We start from the raw sequence: 19,896 nt of genomic DNA on the forward strand, positions 1-19,896 counted from the left end.
TTTTTCATGAGAGAGCTGCTGTAGCACAGTGGTTAGGCTGCAAATCAGCACTCTACTGGTTCAAATCCCACTACTGCCATGAACTCAGTCAGTGGTCTTGGGTAAGCCACTCCTCTCGGCCCCAGCTGTATTGTGGGGACAATAATAACCCAAATCTTCACCACTCTTGATGAGGCACTAATCTGTCTATGGTATATAAGCGCAGTTGTTGTTGTTATGAGCAGAGACTGCCACAAACAAAAATCTCATTAATGAAAAAAACAAGGTAAAAATGCTAACATTTGGGAAGAAATAAGAAACAACAAGCCCAATAGACCATCACCAGAATAGATTGGATGACTGGCTAATTTATTTACTTCACATAATCCATCTTTTTCTCAAATGGAGACTCAACACAGCTTACATCATTCCTCCATTTTATTCTCACAACAACCCTGTGAGGAAGGTTAGGCTGCAATTGGCTGTTGAAGATTTTCTGAGCTGTATGGCCGTGGTCTTGGCATTATAGTTTCTGACATTTCGCCAGGAGCTGTGACTGGCATCTTTAGAGGTGTAGCACCGAAAGACAGAGATCTCTCAGTGTCAATGTGTGGAGAAGATGTTAGCAGGTAATTTATATCTACTCAGGAAGGTGGGTTTGGGCTGAGTCATCCTGTAAGAGCTTCCCAGGGTGTGGAATGCTAATGAGGGGAACCTTCACTGTATCCTGAGGAGGTTCTTTTGCATATGGATTGGTGGTTGATATGCTAATCTTATCTGCAGGGCTATTGTAAGATGTAGAGTATTTTGTTAGTCTCGTGTTTTTCTGGACTGGAAACCATGCCCTGTTCATTCTTAAAACCCTCTTCTTTCCTGTTGAAATTGTGCTTATGATTATGAATTTCGATGGCTTCCCTGTGCAATCTGACAAAGTAGTTGGATGTGTTGTCCAGTATTTTAATGTCCTGGAATAAGATCCTGTGTCTTGTTTGAGTTAGGCTATGTTCAGCCACTGCTGATTTTTCAGGTTGGCCAAGTCTGCAGTGTCTTTCATGTTCTTTTATTCTTGTCTGGATGCTACACTATGTGGTTTCGATGTAAACTTGTCCACAGCTGCAGGGTATGCTACTTTATAAATGGCCCAAATTCACCCAGCAAAAGTTCCATGGCAAAGAAAGTATTAGAAGATCCCAGTCCAACACTCTAGCCACTACTCCACGCTGGCTAAAGTGTACAAATGCATTTTTTTGTTGGATACATTTCATCTCACCCTTTTCATTATACATTTTCAATACCCATTGTTAACATTTTGCTATTCACTTAAGTCACTGGAATGTAGCAGGATGGAAATACAGTAATTCATAAATAAATGTGTCTGTCTTTCTCAAAAGAAGTATCAGGTGGGGGGAAATGCAGGATGACTATGTTTGTTTATCCCAAGAACAGGTAGCATGAAACACACACTTCCCCACAGACACACATCAGTTAGAACCAATGAATGGGATCACATTGGCGGGGTGGGGTGTGGGGAGCCATTCATTTTGTTCAGACGATTTGCCCATGTCACCACTGAGCTTTCTAGAGAAACTACCAAGCTGAGGTCTGTTTATTCTGGAAATTCATACTCCAGTACTTGGAAGAAGACCATCTTCCTTCAAAGGGACTATTGAGCAGCTTTCCCCAAGATATGTGTTTCCGCGGTCAACCATCTGGCAGACTGAAACTAGTGGTTTAGAGTTAAAAAGCTTCACAGGCCAACAACTCAAGTGGATGAGTGTCAAGCTGCCAGCAAAGCAATCTCTATTCAGAGTATCAGTCATTTCAACAATTGCCCTTGAATGTGAAGGCACAATCCACCAGGATGTTTCCTCTGCAAATTACATTGAAATGAACTATAACTGCACATGAGCTTAACTAGGATCTTGGAATAACAACAACAGTTCATTTGCATACCGCTGTTTTGGACAGATTACGGCACAGCCAGTACAGTTAGCGTTATTATCCCCACAATATACCTGGGGCACGGCTTACTAAAGACCACTTGTTGTGTGGTGTTGCTTGAGTAGTGAGATTCAAACTAGCAAAGTGCTGCATCACAATGCGACTACTTAACCACTACACTATACCAGCTCTTACCATTTCAATGGAGTTCATGCAGAAGAAGTTACCAGTGGGTTGTGCCAAATAAAATAAAAGCCAAACATTTCCATCTCTAGCATCTTCAGGGACAAGTTTGAAACTTGTGTAGTGCCTTTATGGGGGATGAATGGTCTTTCACATTCTAGCTTCATGGGGGGTAGCGGCTGAATTTAGAGAGGAAGGGATTGGGATGATATCAATCATACTAAACAGCTCCCATTGAATTCTGTGGGACAAAGCAAATGGGTTGCAATTTGGGAGAGAGCTGGGGAGGGCACGACCTGTCTCTTGCCAAAACAGTGGGGTCATGAAGGGCAGGAAGCAAGCTTTGCTCCCCCACCAGCAGCGCCCCTGAAAACACCTTTTTACTCTCTTCTATGCAAAAGAATGCCTGCCGTTCTACCAGGTGGAAAAGAAAGGGATGGTTCTGAGAACAGCAAGCGGGGGAGGGGGAGCCCAACAACCCTGATAAGGCACCACGGATCCAATGATATACAGCCCTTCACATGTTACCCTACATATCACAGTGATGAGCATGCTGCTAACAATTCACGTAATTTTTTTTAGTACGCACAAAACATAAAAAATCCACCAGGAAGTCCAAGAAGCAAATGTTGCAGCCCAACTAACAATGCAGGCTTGATTAGCAATACTATGGCTGTTCAGGTTGTCACCTTGTGAAGTTTGGGAAGGGACGCTGGGTTGGATCCAGACTAAACTTACCTACGGGACTACCGCCCTCCCCATGTTCCTCCACGACAGCTTTGCTCATCTGAACAGGGTCTCCTGCAGGTGCCACCCTGCACATGGGCGAAATCAGCAGCCCATACACGGGCTCTCTCTGTGGTGGCCCCTACCCTGTGGAATGGCCTGCCTGAGAAGGTCAGGACAGCCCCCACTCTCCTGGCTTTTTGCAAATGATGCAAAACTGAATGAGTCAAAAGGGGACTTGAACCCATGTTTCCCTGTTCCTAGTGCAATATTCTAACCCACACTTGCCCAGCTACACCACACATACTGCACAGCAATAGTCACTGGGCATCCTGAACCCCTCAAGAATACAACAGACCCGCTTCAGGAGTACCTCCCACCAATCACCTCTGTTCCGTGCCAATGTTTCGAGTGAAATGGTATCCATCATGGCAAAGTCACTTCCAGCCTGCCTAACTGGAGCCAGCTGAAGAAGGCAGTACTGAACCAACCAAGCAAATGGCCTTATAAAGGATTAAAGGTGTCTTCATGGCTGTGGCCTGAAGTAGTCATGCAATAATCAAAGAAGTTTACCTCAGATAGGGAGGCCAAACAGTGTTAGGTGCCGGTGGCAAAATTATTTAAAGCACTGATACCCTACCTCTCCATATAAATATCTGTGATATAAAAATTCTAAAAAACAGCAAATAAAAATTCCAAAACACAACACAAAACAGCAGCAAAAACAGGCAAAAATGCAGTAAAGCAATTAAAAAGCATTGGCTATACACTCGGAATGCTTTGTAAAAAATCCTGCAACTGGATAAAAGCAGAAAAACTTATAAACCGCTAATAGAAAAAATAAGGGCAAGGGATCTAAAAGGCCCGGGAGAAGAATACTGGCTTTTCTTGGAACCTAAAAGTCTATTAACTGGGTGCCAAGCTAACTTCTGTAAGTTCCGGAGCCTGGGCACCACTACAGAGTGGGCCTCGTCTATAGAACTCACCTCTCCCTAGCCTGTAAAAGTGCAGAGGCACAAAGCAGATCCTCTGATAAATATTGAACTTGGTGAGTAGGCTCATATGGGATGGGATGCTCCTTTAGGTCTCTGGGCCCCAGACTGTTGGCATTTATAGCTTTGGCATTCTGAAACAAAGGCACTGTGTTTTGCATGAACTGCCCAGGAACTCCCAAACTTTGGAGACATTTCACAAATCCCCGCTGTATGAGAGCACGCTTTACCCTTGTACTGCATAGTCTGACTATATGACACTATGCTGCTACTGAGCCTGGTCTCACTTTTCTACACACAGGCAACACAGAAGATACAGTCCACCTGCAAACAAACAAACAAACCAGAAACGAATGTCAGACTCCTTACTTGTTTTGAGCATTTCCAAAAGTCCCAAATGGATCACCAGCCATCCCCCCATCTCCAGTGAAGATATAAAGATAGCCATCGTCTCCAAACAGTAGTTCTCCTCCGTTATGATTTGAAGCTGGTTCATCTATCTCCAGAATTATCCTGGGGGAAAAGAGAAGAAACAGAATCTTAGAACTAAAATATTAGCAACAGCAACACGCACAGACACAGAGTCTTAAATAACAAATTTGCATTAAACATGGAACGTATGCCGATATTATACAAGTCAATGTTTAGGCTCTGTAGTAAAGAAAACACTATTCTTCTTCATTATATCCTAAGGGCATAAAGCCACAATGCCTGTCCAATCCTTCAAAAAGGGCTGGATATTGCTTTAAACCAGCCTCTCTTTTACAGCTCTCTCCCCAAACCTTTCAGTTATCTACAGCCTTGAATATAAATACTTCTGCTTAACTGTGGATGGAAACTTCTTGCATCTGAAGTAAGCTCTGACTTACACAAAAGCTTAAATTTTGTTGGCCTTACAGGTGCCACAGGACTCCTGTTTTATTTTCCAAAAAGAGATGGTTTTATTGCATTCAGGGAGGAGTATAACAAAAATCTGAAACAGAGCAGGCAGACACTTCTGAGTTTATGATAAAAACACATTGATCCAATATTCCAAACCAAATGACAATATATGGGCTGTACTTAGGGGAATGTATGAAGGAGTTTTCCATTCTCCCAGTACTGTGCCACGGAGCGTAGCAAGAGCAGAAGTGCCCTGAAAAAAGGTAGGTATCCATTTCCAAAGGATACTCCAGTTGCTCAGGGTTAGAAGCAAGCTGTGTAAACAACACAGCCCGTCAGCCAATTGGACAAGTTGAGGGGCCAGCGCGAGCTGTTTGGCTCTACTCAAGTGAGCTGTCAAAGCACTGGCTGCTTGAAACAGTGAGGCCCAAAGCACAGGCACCCAGGTGGTTCAATTGGCATGCCAGAAGCCTGCCTTGCAAGGCCATGTCACTGTTGCAGAGAAAATTGAGGGGTCAAGGCAACAGCTGGGAAATGCATCTTGGCGGCAAGCATGCACAAGTTCGTAAGGGCATTCAGTTCCAGCAAAAGACATTGGCTTGCTTCAGATTAACAGTACAATCCTAAGTAGAGTTACTCCAATCTAAGCTCATTGAAATCAATGAGCTTAGACTAGAGTAACTCTTCTTAGGATTGCAGTGTAAGTGGGTATGGCAGTGATGGTTCAAGATGAAGGAGATCCAGATATTGCTACTCCATCCAGTTTAATCTTCTACCAGGACACCACTTCCTTTGGCCCAGTACAATCATATCAAGGGCTGGGCCATCAATTCCCAGTTCCCTTGCACTGCTCCCAGGTTAGGAGTGAAACAGTGCTGAGGTGCTCCCTAAAAGTCTTACAGAAACAGTTGCTTTTCTCACCAACAGGGACTTAAAGCAGCTCACTACATCATTCTCCTCTCCCCCACTTTATCCTTAGAACAACCACCCTGTGATGTAGGGCTGTCTGAAAAAGCATGACTGTCCCAAGGTCACCCAGCAAGCTTCCACGGCAGGGATCTGAACCTGGGTCTCTCGGATCCTAACCTAATGTCCCCTGCCTTTAAATCACAACGGTGGGCTCAACAATTCCAAGCTGCAGGCACCTCAAAGTCAAGAGGGGTGGCTATTCATGTCAAAGTCCTTATTTTGCTTGAGAAGACCATGCAGAATTCAAGGAATTGCAGGTCTTCCATGTTTTGATCTACTTGAATACAATGACAGTTTACCAAAATATGCCATTTGATCCCCACCCAAAGCTAGATTAGTTTGGAGGTGCCCTACAAAACATGTCACCCAAGTCACCAAATATAGTTTGCCTAAAACCCAGATTTCCTTTCCATAAAAGAACTTTTGGAAAAGTATAAGAAACAGTCTATACAATTATAACTCTATGCAGATCTTCCGAAGAGCTCCCAGTAGTCTGTATCCAGGTCACTGGTCAAGTCTGCAACTGCTGAAGCTTCAGCAATTTTATAGCATCATGTGTTCCCAGATCACTCCCTGGGCCCCAGGACAGGAAGTGTTCTTTATGAAATACAAAAACTACAGCATATGGGCTAGAAATAAGCAATAAGCACATGAACATAATGAGGATAAAGCTGGGGTCATTCCAATCCTAGCCCCAATTTTTGCCCTTTTCCTATGTATTTCAGCTCATCAGCTGTACCCTTATGGAGTTGTCTGAACAGGAGGTGAATGAGACACTGGGTGCCATATTTCTCCATTAACTCTCCAAAGGATTTTTCAAAGCAGTAAGACAAATAATGGTTTTGTAGGAAATCTGAAGAAAGCAACATCTGAAGTGTTCAGACAAAACTGCCTTTCCTTAATAATCATGCAAAACACACAGTGAGCCATGGAGAAACTTATATTCTGGTCGTTCCCATTTGTAGAAAAAACCCTCAATTGGTCTATTCTTCCCATTTTAGAATTGCAAAACCAGATGTCACTCTTCTCTTTATTTTGCAATGGGCATTTTTACAAGTATGACCAACTCAGACTGTGTTAAGGAGATGCACATAAATTCATCCCCCGCCTACTCCACATACTCACAATTTTCCAAAGCATCTACTAATGACAGCTTAAAGCTCCATCATTACCTGCTTTGATTGAAGTTGATGTAAGTCATTCCCAAATGCCATAATTCTGTGCCCAAGCTAAGAGCCAAATGTCTGGGCCCTCCCCAAGTACAACCAAACTAAGATGACCCCGCTGGTCTGAATCTCCCCATGCCCCAGACAGGAGGACAGACGGTTCAGCAAAAAAGATCAGGAAGGCCACTCCTAATGTTGCTTTTTTCCCGCTTGTATTCTGAGAACACATGCAATGAAGGAAGGACTGCTCAGAGGTAACAAGTGAACAGCCGCTCAGCTACCGCTCTTGACTCTTACCCTGTTTCAGCAGGTTCTCATTTATATCCACTTCTCCTTTGCACAGTGCAGCACTACTTCCAGTCCAAGCTTCCCAGGGAAGCCTATTTCCACCTGGCTCAGTGACAGAGCATCTGCTTAGGATGCTGAAGGTTTCAGGTTCAATCCCAGGCATCTCCAGCTAAAGGAATAGGTGATGTGAAAGACTTCTGCTTGAGAACCTGGAGAGCTGGTGCCAGTCAGAATAGAAAATGCTGACCTTGAAAGAGCAGCGGTCTGACTCAGAATAAGGCACCTTCATTTGTTCACGTAAGGCTGCTGCTGCTCACCCAGCTATATACCACATTTCAGCTGCTATCCTCGCCTGCTTCCTAGTCCCTGTCCCCTCCCTTCTTGCTTCCTGGGCACTTGTGTCCCACTGAACCATCCAATGGGAAGGAAAAAGCACTTTCCGCTGTGCCAATCTCCCTTAACAAGCTAATGAGCATATTTGTTTGTTGTTAAATTTTTATGCATCCCATTATCCCTGCTTTCTGAATGACAACAATGGCACTCTGCACCAGCTCAAGGAGCAGCACACAAAGCTCCAATGCTGATGCACAGTGATGAGCCAAACTAAAAAGCACAGGAGGCAATTAAAAAGCCAAATAACAAAGTACTAGCTGATGTGCAAAACTTTTCACTATCTGGAGAAAGTCTGTAGTAATTGTGACTTGCACAATCTCCTTCAGTTGATACTACCACAGGGCTTGAAGGAAAATGGGGTACGAGCCTTCACCCAAGAACTCTACTGTAGATCAACTCATATTACCCAGATTATAGTGTATATAGTGTATTAAAGGCAGAGGGAACTTTGGAGTAAGCAAAAGGCACCATGCCAAAGGTGTCTGCAGACATAGAACAGTTTAGTAAACACACCCAGATGTCTGAAACCAAGCAAGCCAAACCACATGTTGCAGAAAACGGGAGGGGGAAATCCTCAGGATCATTAACTGATGTGAACCGGGAGAGAAAATCCTTTGGAAACTCTAATATGGAGCTCAGTTAGCAGAATCTCATCTAATGAGCTGCCATGTTTTCTTAGGACTCTAATTCCATCCCAACATCCCAGCACTAGCCACCGCAATTTCCAATCTAGGGTTTTTGAGCAATTTTTTTAAAAAAAAACCTCAGTGGATCACCAGACCAATTCAGAAAAGGACACATTTATGTTCTGATACTGATACAGTACTTTTTTCCTGTAGCTGTTCTATTAAGATGGCAATCCTAAACATGCATCCTTGAAAGACCTATTAGCACTAGGATGATTAACTTCTACACAGACGTGGTTGGGATTGAGCCAGCGTATAACTTTAAACTACAAAATTGTTTTTGTGAATTGTAACCTAAGTATCTAAGCCCACTGACTTCAAAAGACTTAAAAAAGAATGAACTCTGTTTAGGACTGCACTGTACTTCTGCTAACTATGGTCTTCAACAGCAAACCTCAATTATTCCTACTTTCTAGTTCAATGAATTTAGCATTTCTAACCAAAGCAAACCTCTGATTTTGAACACCCAACAAAATAAAGCTCTTTTTTAATTGGTGTGTTAAATACTTATCATGATGAAGGCATTCATTATGATGAATACTTACTCACTTGATTTATACCCTGCTTTTTTCCTAATGGGGACCCAAGGAGCTTACATTTTTCCCCCTCTCCTCCATTTTATCCTTAGAACAACCCTGTGAGGTTGGCTAAGCCAAGAGTGCGTGACTGGCCCAAGGTCTCTCAGCAGAGTGAGGATTCAAACCTGGGTCTCACAGAGCATAGTCTTTAACCACTACAGCATTTTTCTCTTGGAGAAAACAGAACCTCATGACTGACTCACTCAGGGTTACATACATAGCAGATAGAAAGCTAATATTTGATATTTATTTTGTCCAAAGACACTGATTATTACAAAGAAATAATCATCAGTCTGTTCTTTCAGACACAGACTTGAAACGAGATGGACCGTCTTAATCTAGCTATGAAGTGATCACTGTGTTTTAAGAGATAACAAATAGTCCACAATTAAAAGTAAACAAATACAAATAGATGGAAGTGTTATTTCTATTATTTATCTTATTTACTTCTGAGTAGACATGCTTAGAATTGCTCCCCACTGTCAGGGCTTGCAACGGCCACTGCTGGGTGGGGCCCTGGCATAGCCAGCCCTGACGTCAAAGGGGTGCCAGGGATGCTGCAGGACCCTGCTCTGTGGAAGGAGGGGCGGTATACATCACCCTGACTCCCTCTCAGTCCACTCGCTGGCCTGCTCAACCTGCGCCACTCATCCCCTTTGACCTCCGCCATCTCCTCCTCCTCCTCCTCCATCAACTTATCAACTCTCCTCCTTGCCTCTGCTCTCGCTCTGCTCCATCACCTACTCAATCAACCCACCCTGAATGCTCTCCTGAGCCAGCTTTTATAGGGTTTCCCTTGGCTGCCTCCGCCCTTCCTTCCAAGCTCCTTCTCTCTTCTGAGGCTGCCCAGCTGTGTCTGCTCTCAAGTGTTCCTTCTCTTTCATTAACTCCTCCCGCCTTCCCTGCCTCTCTAGCAGGGTGGGGCTGAATGTAAAGGTGTCCCAGCTGAGGCTTCCTCTAGGTGTGCCTTCTTCTCTCCCTCCCTCATTCTCCTTTAACTTTCCCTGCAGGACTGGGCTGGCAGGGCCTTTCCAGGTGCTGCGGCTTGGCTGTCTCTGCTCATGAGGTGCCCTTCCAGCCGACATCTGGGCTGCCTGTTCCTTGGAGCTGGGTGTGGCTGCCCTTCCCTGGCAGGCTTCCCCCTCTGGCTCTTCCCCTCCCACACTTGCTACTGTGTTGCCTTCCCTGGAGCCTCTGGGTCCCCTGACTCTGCTGCTGGGGGGCTGTGGCTGTTCCAGCCCCCTGGGTCTGCTGCTGGGGGGCTGTGGCTGTTCCAGCCCCCTGGACAAGTGCCTGTGGAAACAGCTGGGCAGATGTCTCCCGGGGGTCTCCCGTCCTTTTCTCCAAGTAAGTCCAGGAGCTGGGTTGTGGACCCCAGACACCCATGTCAACTTTCAGACAAACATGCTTTTTTGTTTAACTCAATTTCTTCCAGTGCTGTAAAATTAAGAATGAATGCAATCACTTCAGCAATGCAGAACAAGCAAGCAACATTTCTCTCTAACGACACACACCCCCGTGCAGAAAATTAAAGCAGAAGTCATTCAGTGTTCCTTTTCCATTTCAAAAAGGGTTATGGCATTCTAACTGGGGGAAACCCAATGCAGCAGCTGCAGTTCACATACAGAACAGGATTTGTTGAACGTTGAAATGCACACATGAATGCTGACAATCTCTGGGAACATTTAAAATACATAGACATATCCCATTCTAGTAAAAATAAAAAACTTTTATTTTAACAAAATACATAGACACATCCCCACTTGTTAGTTTTACAGGAGTTTCTGGGGCATTCACTCAACTTTTAGGAGATTGTCAGCGCTGACATAAGAATGTTGTCATTCACCAGCATTCAGATACATATTGCAACATATACATCATTCGATGATAACATGTGTGTGCAGTTTGCAACAGTCACAGTTATTGAAAGGAAAGAAAAGTGCACTCCCTAAGCCATGTAATTTACTGGGATCTCAGACTTGGAGGATAATGCAAACAAATGGTGCATGTGTGCATCAATGTTCAAAAAGCCTGTCATGATCCTAACATGCATGCTGCAAGGAGCTTGGAGCAGGAGGAAGGATCTGCATAGGGTTATCTGAACCCACTCCCTGACTCATCTACCTCGCTGAAGCCACTAGCAAATGCAACATACATTTCAACAGTTCCATAACTTATCATTCCACCTGCTGACAATAGGGCCACTTCCCCCCCCCCACACACACACACCTGCTACACTAATACTATGCAATACCAGATCTGTCAGGAATAAAGTTGCATGCATTGCTGGGATGTTGCAGGAAGAGAAAATTGATGTGGCTTGCCTAACAGAGACATGGCTGCAGGAAAATGACAGTGTGTGTCTATCCCAACTAACTCCCCCTGGCTATGCAGTCCTATACCAACCTTGCTATGGTAGCTGAGGTGGAGGGGTTGCTATTATTCTTCATGAGTCCTCCAATTTCCACAGCTCTCCAGTACAAGCTATAGCGGGTAGTGACTGCATGTTCCTGTCTCTGGGAATTAAAGATAGACTGGGTATCCTACTTGAATACAGAACACCCAGCTTCCTCATAAGCAGCCTTTCTGAGTTGGCAGAGCTGCTAGTAGACATGGGCCGTTTCCAGATGGCTTACCTTCTGCCGCTCCATGCCCCAACGTTGCAGCTCGTGCCGGGGAAAACGCGAAATATTGCATTTTCTCGCACGAGTTTTGCGCAACATCGCACAAAACTCACGCGATATTTCACGTTCGCCCCAGGACGAGCCGCAACGTTGCGGCATGGAGCAGCAGAAGGTAAGCCGTCTGGAAACGGCCATGGTGTTGGAGACACCTAGACTTATTGTTCTGGGAGACTTCAACATCCATGCTGAGTGTTCAAAGTCAGGCCCGGCTCAGGAATTTATATTTTTCCTGGGAACCATGGGACTCTCTTAAATAGTGTCAGGCCCTACACATGAAAGAGGTCACACCTTAGACTTAATATTTTACATTGAGCCTTTGAAGGAAAACCTTGACTCAACATTGGAAATTCGGCCTGAACCACGGTCAGACTATCATCTGCTGAGAGCAAAAGTGACTATAGCCCCAACACCCCTCAAAATGGGAGGTCCAGTTAAAATGATTCGCCCACAAAGGTTTATAGACCCTTCCAGATTCCAAAATACCTTGGGGGATTTTAGAATTCCAGACACATGCTCCATGCTGTAGGAGCATGGAACACAAAGCTCCTTGAGGCTGTTGACACCGTTGCTCCTTGTCAACTCCTCTGGCCCTTGGGAAGGAAGCCAGCACCATGGTTTACCATGGAGCTGGCTGACCTGAGGAGGGCCAGAAGATATCTAGAAAGATGCTGGCGAAAAACTCGCACAGAAGCTGATAGAGCTTGCTACAGAACACATTGGAGGATCTATGAAGTGGAAATGAAAGTGGCAAAGAAACATTTCTCAGCAACCATTGCATCGGCTAGTTCACGACCATTCCAATTGTTCAGGATATTCAGACACCTTCTAACCCCTAAATCTGAACCTTTACAGTCCTAAGAACAGACAATTAGATGTGAGGCCTTTGCTAAGTTTTTTGCTGATAAAACAGCATGATCTAGATGCTAGCTACAATGCCAACAAGATAGGAGAAATGCTTAATACACCACCTGGCCTACATCTGGACTGCTTTGAACCAATTACAATGACAGACCTTAACAGGATCCCAGCATCTATGAAAGCCACTACTTATGTGCTTGATCCTTGCCCTTCTTGGTTGCTAAAATCAAGTAAAGATCACATAAGTGAACCACTGAGATCTATTGTAAATCAATTGCTAACTCAGGGCTCCTTCCCCTAGCTGCTCAAACAGGCAGTTATCCGTCCACTAATTAAAAGACTATCCCTAGACAAAACTGATGTGGTTAATTATTGCCTAGTCTCTAATATGCCCCTTTCTGGGCAAAGTGATTGAGAGAGCAGTAACTAACCAACTCCAGATCTTCTTGGAAAACTCAAGCACTCTAGACCCTTTCCAGTCTGGATTCAGACCATGGCATGGGACACAGACAGCGCTAGTAGTGTTAGTGGATGATCTCTGTTTGAATATAGACAAAGGCCATGCAACTTTGCAAATCGTCTTGCTCAGGGAGGGGGGGGATGCTCTGGTGAAAGCTAAGAAAGTTGCAGCTGCCTGACCCAAAAAATCATTGAGAGCAGGCTTGCGACTGGAGAAACGATTTGCAAACGCAGGCTTTCTCTGACTTTTAAGGCAGCGATCCTAACAGTTCTAACAGAGAGGGGAGGACTTCACCGACATGTCAGCTTTCTCTAGAGCATTCCCCACCCCCCCAGCAAGACGATTTGCAAACGCTGCTGTCGTAGGCTTTCTCCGTCTCTTCAGGCAGCCGTGCTAACAGAGAGGGGAAGGAACAGAAGGAAAAGGGGTGTGGGAGAGGAACTTCAGTACCCAGAAAGACTTGCGAAAATGATCAAGTGCCCTTCGCGTGAAAGATGTCACTTGTAGCGAGGCTCTCAGTTACCATGCTCAGTTCAAGGTATTGGTTATTACATACAAAGTTCTTCACAGCCTTGGCCCAGCATACCTATGGGACCGCCTCCCTTCCTATGTCCCTCCACAGCAGCTTCGCTCATCTGAACAGGGTCTCCTGCAGGTACCAGCCTGCACACGGGCTTTCTCTGTGGTGGCCCCTACCCTGAGGAATGGCCTTCCTGCAGAAGGAGGAGAGACCCCACTCTCCTGGCTTTCCACAAATGATGCAAAACCAAATTATTCAAAAAGGCTTTTTACTCAGATAGGAGGGAAGTATTGTAGAGAGAGGATCTCAGATGCTACGCTAATGAGTTAAGGACCATAGACTTCACCACTATGTTGCCTAGCATATTATCTGCTGCTTTGAACATGTACTCCTATATACTACTTGTGCTTCATGTTATCTAACGTCAGTCCTAGAATTGATTATGTTCTGTTTCAGCAGTTCTTCAACTCTGTATTGGATCCTTGCTAATGCTATGACTTTGTAAAATCCTATGACATTGTTTATGGAAATGTCCTTGACATTGATTGTACTAATCTCACACTATGTAATCCACCTTGAGCCTCAGTGAGAAAGGTGGACTATAAATGACATAAATAAATAAAATCCTTTTTTTTGCCTAAAATCTAGACTAAGGTTAGTGCCTAAAGCGGCCTGTTCATATTTGCATAATACATGGGTGGAGTCTGCTGTTCCATTCCAGAGCATCTCATTGCAAGTTAGGGTGGGGGGAGGTATTTTTCAGAGCATGCTGAGGGACCCAGTACTAGAAGGTGGGATATGGAAAAGCCCCTGTTCACGAACAGATTAGGTGCAGCATTGTGAATCCTGGACTAAGACTGTCCCAATACACATACTTACTAAGCAAACCACATCAAACTTACTCAGACCTAAGTCCAAATTTCCATGCATAGACCTGATAAATCTCATTCACTGCTATTACTGATTCTTAGTAGTGAATCCTTGCCCTCCAATATCTTAAATAAATTTGACAGATAAATGTGTATACAATACCTTTCAGAACCATGGTCCACAGAATTCATGTCATCGGGAGAAATTCTGAACTCACTGATTCGGATTCTCTCTTCATACTGAACTTCAACTGAATAGTAGACAAACACTTTACCATTAAATTTGAATTTAGGATGGAAGACAATACCTAAAAAACCTCTCTCATCGCCTTCCCAAGGTGAGGTAAGTACAGCTTCACTGATATTCAGAAACGGTTTTTCAAGCCGTGAACGATCTGGCAGGTAGGCCCAAACTAAGCCAACTTGCTCGGCAATGAAGACTCTGTGAGTTCCATCATTTGCATGCACCATGGCAACTGGATTCCTAAGTCCGTTGGCAACCTCTGTTAAACAAAGCTGCAGGCATCCTTCAGTGTCAGCAGTCACTAGCCCAAGGTTTTGAGAAAGGCGTTTATTGGTTAGGAGGTGAGGGAAGCAGTAGTCAGCATCCTCCAAGGAAAGGTAACGACAGAACTTTGCCATGTTGCTTTCCAGCGCCAGTAACTCTTGGTCGTGAGTGAGGAACTGGAACATGGATCTGCAGTTTCGCCACACTTGTACACAGTAGTCAGGGCAAAGTCCTGGCACAGTTTTCACGGGCGTAGAAGGGTCTTCAGCATCATACAGGTGAGCAGCATAAGGGGAGCACTCCTGCAAGAAAAGAGGAAGGCTGCATGAACTGTCTCCCACCACTATGATGCATGAACTTAGTAGGAAGCTCTACCTTGACCAATCCATTAAGCGCATTAAAGCATAATATCAGAGATAATAAAAGGTAACCATTCATTACATGGTAGCACCATGGTTGGTCACCAATAGTGGAGTCAACTGCATCCTCCTGATAACTGTTCTTGTATGACATACATCTGATGAAGGGAGCTTTGACTCTCAAAAACTTACACCCAGAAAATCGTGTTGGTCTTGAAGGTGGTAGTGGACTTGAATCTTGCTGCATGATATACAAGTTTCCAATCATGTGTTGTCATCTATGCACTTTAACATTTCAAGGTGTATATCTATATAACTTAGTATGTTAAGTGGCTCTTGATGAGTATTTAACAGTATTTTTAAAACAGAACTATCTAAAGGAGGGATAAAGATTTCAAGTCTGTGATCGGCAAGAATCAAGCCTTTAGGGTCATAATACTCTCTCTTGTGCCCCTGGGGCCTCGGAGGTGAGTATAAGGAAGGCAGGATTTCCACTTCTATTTTCCTTATGGCAAAAGGCTGGGGGAGAGGCCCAAATGCCGCACAAAGTATTACGGGTTGGATCCTACAGAGCTGTCCCTCTAACCCCACCTGGGGATGTACCAGAGGAAAAATGTATCATGTAGTTTTGAACTCAAGTTCAGATGCTAAGGTAAAAGAAGAAAAATGATGGATCTGCACCAGAACTGATAATAAAATTCAACTCCTTGCGGAGAGTTTTTCTTTATAAAATAAGGGTGCTGTTTAAAATTTAAAAGTCCAAGATTTTGAAATGTTTTTTATTTGCTGTTCTGAACAGCTGGTACTTAGTTTTATAAAGTTTCATAATAAAAAAGTAAGGAACTAGGCAAAGGGTCTGTGCTACATACACTATCACTTTGTCAAGAATGCATCTGGAATGCTACACATGCATGCTCAGGGCATCCAGTATCTAATGCCCCTCTCCTTTTTTTTTTTTTGCTCTCTTTTTCTACTACTTTTTAAAATAACTACAGCTGAAATGCGCACAGCAGAATGAGAGTTCTCAGCCATCTCTCAAGTCACAAAGATATAAACACAAGAAACAAAGACGTATGGAGAAAAAAAGAGACAGTCATTGCTTTTCCATACACGGAACTTTAACAGGATGTTTCCACACCGTGAGGTAATCTCTTACTTGACTGTGACTGGTTTGGGCAATAGTAGCATAACTGTCAATTCCTCGTAGCTGAAAAAAATCTAATAAAGTATGTCCTTTTATTTTGTCATACTCCCATTCACCACTCCAGAACTGTCTGTAATAAGTCAAGGCTGGGCCAAATTTTTGTGAGTTCATTTTCAACGATGGAAGCTGCAAAAGTTAACATTATGGGGAACACACAGTTTTCTCTGAAAGAATAGTGCTACCTCAGAAAATAAAACTCTCTTAATTGCAAAAGCAAGATCGCCTCTTGCAATCTTACTTGTCTCCACTTACTGCTCTTAAAGCAATGGTTAAAAGCTATTTTAAACAACCCATAGCACAATATCCAGTACATGATCCAATATGCCTCTGAGCAAGTGAGCAGAAAGTTATCAGGCTTTACAAAACACTGCAGCTTGGGTGAGTATTTTCACTTATCTTCAACCAATAGTTAAAATAGGAGGGTTGTGGGAAGGGGGAGAGTTTGGAAAATAAAGGAATCAGGTGCACTGAAGGTAAATAACCAGTCCATTTAGAAGACTATACAGACATGATGAAAGGAGAAGAAACCTGATTTCTCTGGAAATTCAAGACATAACCATGGCAAACGAAACTAAGGCAGTGCTTGAATTAGAAGGCGCCTAGGGAGAGGGGAAGCACCCTACTTTTTATAACAGCCCACTGATCTACTGTTTTTGAATGCTATTAGGGGGCACAATTTGGCCACAATTCATTAAGGACCTCCCTACAATTTCCCTTTATAATACAAGCAGTGAACCACAGTAAGCGGAACCACAGTTGTGACTTGATTCTCAAAACCATCAGCAGGCAGGATAGAGAATACTGTAACAAAATGGTTCCGAAAGATGCTTTAGTAAAGAGATAGGGGCTGTAGGCTATACTACTGTGTACTGTCTGTTGCTGTAAGTACTACTAAGTAATTTCTGCATTATTTAACATGCCATGTTTAAACTTTTTATGCTTTGTTTCAGCACTGTTTTAGCTCTGTCTCAGATTTTTGTTTTAAAAATTTTTGCTATCCAACTCCCTATTGCATTCTTTGTTGAACGTCCAAGCCACAAATTGTATTGACTTACAGTATGTAATCCACTTTGAGTCTCAATGAGAAAAGTGGGCTATGAATAATGTAAATAAATAAATAAAGCGTGTGCCAAGAAATGCTTGTTTTGGTGACTTGTATTAAGAGTGTTGTGGCACCATAAACGCTAAGATACTGTGTGACATAAGCTTTAGTGAGGCAGATCACATAGAGCTCACAAAGTGAGAGTGACCGGCTCAAGGCCACTCAGCAGGGTGGGGTTTTGGAACTCAGGTCTCTGACAAGCCAGTCCAGCACTCTAACCATTACATAAAGTTGTCGTTTTTTCAAGGCAAAGTTTTGCTTCTCTCATGGTAGACTGGTGCATCCCAGCACCTCGCTGTCTTAAAAAGTTAACAGCAAGATCATCTAACAAAGGTACAAAATGTGTATGTTGATTCCTTTGATACATCTTTGCACATAACCCAACAGTTAAAAAATCACAGCTGTTTTGCTGACTGTAATTTGATATACTTAGTCATATTGTTGGCTGAATTTAACATACAGCTGGGCCAGCTGAGGACAAGAAGATCTAAAACCCTCTTTTAAAAAAACCCTTAAAAAAGAGCACTTAACCGGATTCGATTCACTGAAAAGCATCCCACTGCTGGATGGGCATTGTGTCAAGGCCACACTGTGATGAGCATGGGGTGAAATGCTTCCAAGTTAGTTTGAATGGCTAATATGCTCCAGATATTTAAACAGCTGTAATTTTGTTCCATAAATACTTCTTTCCCCCCACTAGGAAACAAGCAGCTGGAACCAAGATGGATTTGCTCGCGCTGAATCATGACTTTTTTAAAAAAAATGTATGCTAACAGTTTGGCAGCTCTGCTAGCGTTTCTTAGAAAACTGCTGCAATTTCCCCTTATTGTTACTATCTGTTCTCATCTCGAAAACACAGAATTAACACCAAACCAATAATGTACATTGTCTGTGCTAGTATTTTAACCATTTTGCCACATGCAGGGAAAGTGGAATTTTGTTAAATCTGCTGTATGAGCTCATCTGAACTATATCCACTGATCAGCAAAAAAACAAAAAAACCCTACTTAGTGTAGTTATGCAAAGGATTGCACAAAATGTTGTGCAACATCTGCTCCCATCCTAGTCCTTATATACATGTAAGATTTGTACAATCTCTTTCCTCTTCCATATTGTACCCTGAGGAGCCATTTTGAGAACAAAGAAGCTGCTAAATTCACTTCTTGAAACCCTGGGATTGGTTGCACAATACCTTCCACAAGTGGAAACACAATAATAATAACAACAATAGTCTGCTTATATCCCACCCTTCTGAACAGATCAGTGCCACGCTCTGAGCGGTGAACAAGCCAGTGTTGTTATTATCCCCACAATACAACTGGGGAGCTGGGGCTAAAAAGAGTGGCTTACCCAAGGCCACCTGCAGAGCTCATGGTTTGTAGTGGGAATCAAACTAGCAGAGTGCTTATTTGCATCCCAGTCACTTAACCACTATGCTACGGCAGAGGGGATACAATATAATTTGATTTTGTGCCAAGTGGCTACTGTAGTTCTTTTCTTGCATTTCTGCTAGAGCAAGACAAAATGTTGTGCTGGATCCAACCCCCAAAGCCCATCCCAACATCCTGTTTTCAACAAGCCAGATGCTATATGAAGCCCAAAGATTATGGCCTTCTGCGGGGCTTTTGTCTCCAACATCTGGTGTTTCAAACTATTTCGTTTTTATCCTTCCAGAGTACAGGAGAGCCTACAAGATGTGAAATTTTCCTGGGGCAGATCCCAGGAATTTCTCACTTTCCTTCCTTCCTCACTTCATCAGGGATCCCAACAGGAAATAAACTCTGGGATTAAATTTAGTTCGGATTTAATGGCCACCAAGCCTTTGGCTGACAGGTGTGGCATGAGGTTAAACTGACAGAGAAAAAAGAATTTTTAAAAAGAAGAACAAAGTTAATTTGGTACATGCCAAAAAACCAAACAAACCCTTTCCCAGACAATCTTAAACATGTTAGACTCTGGTTAGCCCATTATTATTAATATATAACAATCCACTATAATTCAGTAACCCTCAATTCCAGAAAAGTATGAAGGCACTAAATCTGATCCCTATGTCGTCTCCATCTCACTCCTGTTAAGATAGAAGCTCTCATCTTTAACTCCCAATTTCCAAATGACAAAAATCCCAACTGTCAAATCTTAACTGAATTTCCTGCTTCTCAGCCCACAAACTGCTCCCAGCTAGCTGGCAAAGCTCCACTCTCATTGGCTCTTGTGTTGCTGGTTGGATTTCCCCCCTCTTCTTTCTGTCACACATGGTTCTCTCTTCCTGCAACTTATCTTCACAACACGTGTGTGGAAGGTAGACCAAGAGCGTGACTGGCCCACAGTAACTTGGTGAGATGCTGGAGCTGAGATTTGAACCTGGATTCTATGCCACTCGCTACACCACACTGGCTATTTGTCCTTTGTTCACAGAGGATTGATTTAAATATACTAGTGAATGGCCATGATAAACTAATCTATGCATTTTTCTAATCCAGTTTTGGGATATCATCTAAGAGTCAAAACTTCTGTAATATTTTTGTTCCACCTTTCCTCCAAGGAGCTTA

General features: G+C 43.4%; 1 protein-coding gene across 1 annotated transcript in view; it reads right to left on the reverse strand.

Annotated features, from left to right (window-relative positions):
- Nucleotides 1–19,896, reverse strand: part of HHIPL1 (HHIP like 1) — a 42,539-nt gene that overhangs the window by 15,940 nt on the left and 6,703 nt on the right. The window contains exons 2-3 of the mRNA XM_054969864.1: nucleotides 14,338–14,984; nucleotides 4,191–4,334 (exon numbers count right to left, since the gene is read on the reverse strand). Of these exons, the coding sequence (XP_054825839.1) occupies nucleotides 4,191–4,334; nucleotides 14,338–14,984 (791 nt within the window). The remainder of the gene's footprint in view (nucleotides 1–4,190; nucleotides 4,335–14,337; nucleotides 14,985–19,896) is intronic.

This window comes from Eublepharis macularius, chromosome 2 (assembly GCF_028583425.1).
Source record: "Eublepharis macularius isolate TG4126 chromosome 2, MPM_Emac_v1.0, whole genome shotgun sequence".
In the NCBI taxonomy this organism is placed as follows: domain Eukaryota; kingdom Metazoa; phylum Chordata; class Lepidosauria; order Squamata; family Eublepharidae; genus Eublepharis; species Eublepharis macularius.